Below are 6,728 nucleotides of genomic sequence, written 5' to 3' on the forward strand. Positions count from 1 at the left end.
TGTAACCGCATATAACGATTGCAAATTCAAAACCTGTTTTGGATCTGGTACTGGATCCGAACCCGTTATGGGCGGATCTGTCCGGGTACATAACCCAAATTTACTTCAAATTAGTTTTAAAACTTGAAGACTATGCTCGATGTAGTTTCAAAGATGTTTCAAAAACAAGTTTAAGGGAGTGTTAAATTTGCAAAATTTTAAACTTATTAGATTAAGTCTAGGTTGTTGGTAAAGTGATGTACAGTTTCAAACTATTTTGCTCCATGTTCCTCATGTTGCTCCATGTTTTATAGAATCCTGCATGTTTTTAGTTTTACTAAACATAAGTCTTTAGTTATAGTATGGAAATGCAATCAATTCTGAAAATTTAGCAGTGTACATCTAAGAGAGGAGTGGATTGGGTCTTTCAATACTTTTTCAGTTTAATGAAAAAAATTATACAAAAGTTATTTTAAACTTCTTTTAAAGTTTTGAAAATAATGTTATACATATAAAATGAAAGTGTTTGAAATATGAAGATCAAATGCAAGAGCTAAAATAAACAGATTTTACTCCACTACCTGGTTTACTCCACTACCAAATTTATAGTATCAGAATAAACAATGTAGCACACGAAATTTATAGTAGTTCGGCACAACTTGGTTTACTCCATTACCTTATCTCCTCACTAAGAATTTTTCAATAGTTTATTAATTGTAAGCTTTTGTCAGGCTAAGCTAGAATCTCTTACACAGATTTTACAAAAAAACAGTTAGGAACCTTTATAAGGTGTTTTTCAATGGATCAAACACAAACCTTTACAGCTTAAACAAACTAAAGAGAGATATAATTGGATCACTCAGATAAGCTTACACAATATGACACTCAAATAAAAAATGGCTTCTTACAAAGAAATAAAAGACTAGAAGGATGTAAAAAATAAGAACACTCTTTCTCTAATTTACAGTGAATAGAAAATGTATGCTTTGAAAGCTTTCTTGGCTTGAGAATGGTACTGAAATTATTCAAGTTAGTGTCTCATATGTCTTGAGTCTTCTCTGTCTTTTATAGCTTTTCCCTCTTCAATGTTGATGGCTTATTGTCTAATGGGTAAAAACACGTACTTGAATTTTTCCAGAAACATTCTTTCTTTCTTTGCTAAATAGTGATTAATATATCATTTAAATTACAAGTTTCTAGTCAAATATGTGAGAGAATGAATAGAATGCATTAAATGAAATGAAACTAAAATATCTAAAATAGTCAAAATTGCACGCATTTAATGCTCTATAATGGTTAGTTTGTCAAATTTTAGCATAACATTAGTTGAGTAAAATTTGATATTACTCGAGTAAAATATGCAATTACTCGAGTAAGCTTAATAGTTAGTAAATTAAAATTAGACATTACTCGACTACATCTTTTACTTAGTTGATTAATAATTCAAATACAAAGACTCTCTCTCTCCAATAATTTTTATTCGACTAATACACTTAGTTACTTAATTAAGTATATAGTTATTTGAATAATATTTTTTTCTTAGTTGATTAACTTGTTCAACCAATTGTAACTTCAAACTCTTACTCGATTAATCAATTATGATATCTGAGTAAGGAGTATCATTACTTAACTAAAAGTTTCTCTCAATTACTCGATTAATAATTCGAGTATAGAGACTTAACATTCTATCTTGTATTTATTACTCAATTAAACTTTTTACTTACTCGACTAAGGTAGATGTTACTTGATTAAATATTAACCTCTTAGTTAATTAAATGCTCAAGTACAGAAACTTGATATTTTGGTTATGAATTATTACTCGAGTGAGATCCTTGTTTACTCGACTAAGGACTAAGTTTACTGGACTAATAATTCTTCGTAGTCGATTAATGACATAAGTACTAAGATTTGTCATTTTTCCATCACATACTGAGTACAACAAAGTGTATAATCAATTATTTCCTTTAAATATTCTGATTTTACTCGATTGAAAGGATAAGTTAGTCAAGTGCGGCACTTGTTACTCAACTAAAATCTTTCCTTACTCAATTAACCTTAAACCTAGAAAATATTTTACTTGATTAATAATATTGAATACTCAAGTAATGTTTGAAAGTTAGTTACAACTAAATTTCTCTATCACATATACTTGATTAACATTGAGCTTTATAACTGGAGACAGGGGCGGAACTACATATGTTTGAAGGCAGCAATTATCCCCCCTCAACTTCTAAAATTACCTTAGCCCCCTTGATATTGTGCATATAAATTATTATGTCATTTAACGTTTGCCCATCTAAATTAAAAAAGATAGGGGACAATTGAGTAATGTTAAAAAAATTTAGCGTACAGACTTGAGACTTCTACCCCTGACCCAAGGTCCTGACTTCGCCATTAATTGAAGTGAAAGGTGTGTTAATCAATTAATGAGTAATCTTACTCGATTGACAACCTTTGATTAATGAGTAATCTTACTCAATTAACAACCTTATGTTTTGTAATCTTTGATAGTTTTGATTATTGATTTTTCAAAACTTGATTTCTTAACATTAAATACTGGAGTAGTAGTCACTCAATACTAGATTGACTAGTTCTACATCCTTCAAACACTTGAATGATTTACTTACCAAGTAACAAACACTATATTTTTAAGTCGGTCAAATGTTTAACAAATAGTTAATTTGAACTTATTTGAAGAACTTTTAAATGACTTTTCAAAACTCAAGAGTCATGATCATCTTTTCTTGAATATTCATACTTAAAAGGATACATTAATTTACTCAAGGACTTGATGTTTGTCACTTAAACATCAAGTGTGTATTTGAAACATTTTTTCTTTAAACCTTGAGTAATGTTGTCTCCTAGAGTAGTATTCATAATCTAATTTTACTCTGGGTGTTACTTGATTAACTTATATTTGAATACTTAAGACATCATCTTAAGTCATTCAAGTATACTCTAAGTGCCACAAGCCATTTGATTTAATTTGTGTGCTATAGACATTTAGGTTGACCTTTGAAACCCTAGAATAATATATTAAGAATAATCCTATATTGAGCTTGATTAAAGTTTAGCTTTTAATTTAAACAATCTTAAAACATTCCCAAATGTTCATTAAAGTTTTGCATTAAATTTGCATCATCAAAACATTCTCAAAATCAAACTCAACAAATTTTTTTATATCAGATTTCCTCTTACATTCCAATCAGAATAAAAAGGCATTTTCATTCCTTTCTTATCCTAGAGGCATTGCTATTATTGTCAACCAATAGAGAGATAAATCAAGGAGAAACTTAAGAAGAGAGAGAGCAAGAGTCTTTAAATATAAGGGTATTTTAGTTATTTTAAAATGTTCAACTATAATTAATTAACAGTAAGGGAGAAATTCTAACATAATATTAAATCTTAAGGATATTTATTGTATTTTTTCAAATAAAAAAAATAATTTTTATAATTATTCTAAAACCTGATCCGTACCGTATGTATTTTTCACATGATATTACTATTATATAAAAAAAAAATATGATCATTACGGCATTTTTTAGACAAGCATGGAAGGATGGATTCCAAGGATGATTATCTTTGGCAGTGATGCATATCCTAACCAACGTCTAGCTGTTGTTTCAATTTTTGACAATTTACATCTTAATTTGCACTTGCAGTGCCACGAACTGATATACAAAATGAATTAATCTCCAATTTTCAACGTTTTCTGGATCTGATTTTTCCACAAAACGTAACCACTCCACAACATGTTACCATCAAAGTAAATAAATATACAAACGCTTTGATCTTTTCATTTGACTTTGCTAGCTTCTATGAGTTGTGCCAACACAGCCAACATTGGATTATAATTATATGTCGAGAGAGAGAGAGAGAGCATGATAGTTTGTTCATTGAATCTTAATAATGGACTTTACTATTTTAATATTAATGAGTGAGTGAGTGAGTGAGAGAGAGAGAGAGAGAGAGAGAGAGAGAGAGAGAGAGAAAGAGAGAGAGAGAGAGAGAGAGCATGACAGTTTGTTCATTGAATCTTAATAATGGCCTCTACTATTTAATATTAATTAATTTTTAGATATAAAATGTGATGGGTCAACAAACATTCATATAATTTTGCATAAAAGAAAATAATTTATATCGGCATTAACATGCTTAATATATAATCCCAAGTCCAAGCACCATTCATAGACTTGGAAGAGATAACATATATCTACATCCATCCTTCAAGGGATATTAATCACAACTACAATAATATTCATTGTAAAATATTAAAACAAGTATATAAACCTTAACAATCAACATAAACAAATAAAAGGGGAACAACAAAATAGAGCCAAAACCAAATTAGCACCCAAATAAGACAATTGGAACAGATAAAAGAGTTCAACACATTAAGAGTCCATCCTTCGCCTTCAGCGACTCCAGAAGCAACACATAGCATGCATGAAGTTGCAAGTAGTCTCTGAATGCAAGAAACCAATAAATATATATAGAAATGATATTATTATAACAAGAGAACTCCATCTATACTCGTAGATTATTTCATTGGCTGTCTAAGAGCCATGGACATTAGTCTATGAAGAGGGCTATGTAAAAATAATTAAAAACCTTGAAGAAGGTTAACTGACCAAAATTATTGATGCACCTTTGAGGAGAGGCAATGGTTACCACAAAGATAGCAATAAGGGCAAACCCTAGGATTATTAGGACAGAAAAGGGACGAATGGGAGGTGCTATATATATACCTACTAGGACTATAAACTAACAAAATCATCAATCTCCCATCATAGATTGTTGGCTTGGGCTCACCTGTTTTGCTACTATGTTGGAGTTGGGATAGGATGGTAATGGAGATCTATTTTAGGATCTCAGGGCTGAGTTTTGAGTTATTAGATCTGACTCATAACAACATGTTATAAAATTATTTGTGGGTGGAGGTTTGTACATGGAACAAGGGCTCAAAGAGTTGTTGGACTTTGGAACAAGGCCTCGAAAAGGGGCTAGAATAGAGGCCAACCTTGGTACTAGAAGGTGCTAAGATGAATAGAGGTGGCCTAAGATGAAGACTAAAAATAGTGGAGACACCTGGTGAGGCTTTGAAACCGAGATGAGCAGTCGAGGTCACAAAAAGTATTAGCCTTTCAGCTGACATTTAATCAAGCAAGTTTTATGTTAGGTAGCTAATGCAATTCTACCCTTTGATTTAAGTATAGGACGATTATAAGTAAGAAGCCCTTTTTAAATATTCCAAGTGTCCAGAAAGATTTGCAAAAATTAGTGAGCCCGAAAGAGAAGGAAATCAACAAGAAATGAAATTCTTCAATTACTAGGTCAGTTCAAATTAAATGCCACAAGTATTAACGTGCAAATAATTAAGAAGAAGTCACGAGCAGTTCACAGATGAGAACGATATGTGAGACAGATTGCCTCCTCTCATGACTAGTCAGTTTAGTTGCCCGAAAACATCAAGAAAGAAAAATCCCAACCAAAACCCTAAACTATATAACCTAACCAATAAAGAACAAAAGTGATATTCATACAGAATTTTTATATAAAAATAACGTAATGCGGGACAATTTCTAAATTAAAAAAAAAAAAAAAACATTTACTCCCCATTTGAATCATCCTCACCACAGGAAGACGGCCAGAGAAAGGGCTAATTGAAGTCATAGAAATTGTTGAAAACGTTTGAAGCTGAAGTTGGCATGAAAGTACTCTTCATAAAGTTCTTGCTGCCTTGCAAGAAAGGGCTCAAATCATGGAAGAAATTCATGGAGTTGGGCTGATGAGTCGGTGAAGAAAACAAGTTTGATGGTATGGATGGAAGAGCACCAGGACCAGCCGATAAAATACCAGTCTTCCCCATTCTTGTGCTTAAGTCTATGAATTCATCCACGTTCACGTCTCTACCTGCCGGGTTCTTCTTCTCCGGTGACATTGCACCGGTACTGTTCCCCGGAAACGAAGAAGATGAAGAGGAAGCATCGGAAGACGAGCCGGTGAGGCGCTGGACCAGCGTCATGAACTCACTAGGGTTTGCGTGGATCACCTTCGGAGAGACTGTGTATATAACCACCGGCGGTCGGTGGTGGGGCGCCGCGGCCGCCTGCGGTTTCCTGATCTTGTGTGAGTCTTTACGTACTTTCAGCGGCTTTCCGGCCTGGTACTCCATGAGAATTGGAAAAAGCTTACCAGAATTGTGGTATAGTGGTAGGTAATATATGTCTGAGCGGCATAACCTTCTCAGCCGGATAAGGAGAATTGAGGAAGGAGATGGAGCTGTTGGCAATGGTGGTGGTGGAAGGATACAATTGCTAGGGGAGACCTGGAAAATATATATATGACTTGATACACCCGACTTTATTTAATAATGCAGTGTAAGTCAATGGAGCAGAGGGATCAAACTAATTGGAGCAAGAAAGCAATTAATATATATTATTTCAATATGAATGCATTCGAGGATATGTCGGCAACTTGTGTATCTTTATGAATATTTTGAGGGGTTGCGCCGGTTTCGTAGTGTTATGGGTTTTGAATTTGTCTAAGATATTGGAGAGGGAAGGAAGGTGTCATGTGTAAGGAAGATTTGCAACTGGGTGATGTAAGCCTCGTGTTGCATGATAAAATTTTATCAAATAATGTAGTATTGATTTTTTTTATTGCTATATAAGTTATTATAATGAAAGTTTAATGCTTTCTTTTTTGTATATAAAATTACACACAATGGAAATGATATATAGCATTTT

The 6,728-nt window shown here is 32.7% G+C and overlaps 1 protein-coding gene across 1 annotated transcript; it reads right to left on the minus strand.

The window, feature by feature from the left end:
• Positions 1–5,375: 5,375 nt before the first annotated feature.
• On the minus strand, positions 5,376–6,297 carry LOC127800220 (protein MKS1-like). The gene has a single exon (XM_052334710.1). The coding sequence runs from the start codon at positions 6,152–6,154 to the stop codon at positions 5,639–5,641; it is 516 nt and encodes a 171-aa protein (XP_052190670.1). The 5' UTR covers positions 6,155–6,297; the 3' UTR covers positions 5,376–5,638.
• Positions 6,298–6,728: the final 431 nt, after the last annotated feature.

This window comes from Diospyros lotus, chromosome 4 (assembly GCF_014633365.1).
Source record: "Diospyros lotus cultivar Yz01 chromosome 4, ASM1463336v1, whole genome shotgun sequence".
NCBI lineage: Eukaryota > Viridiplantae > Streptophyta > Magnoliopsida > Ericales > Ebenaceae > Diospyros > Diospyros lotus.

What these genes read in the sequence shown, in the direction of transcription:
- LOC127800220 (XM_052334710.1), bottom strand. Translation starts at nt 6,154, where the DNA reads ATGGAGTACCAGGCCGGAAAGCCGCTGAAAGTACGTAAAGACTCACAC.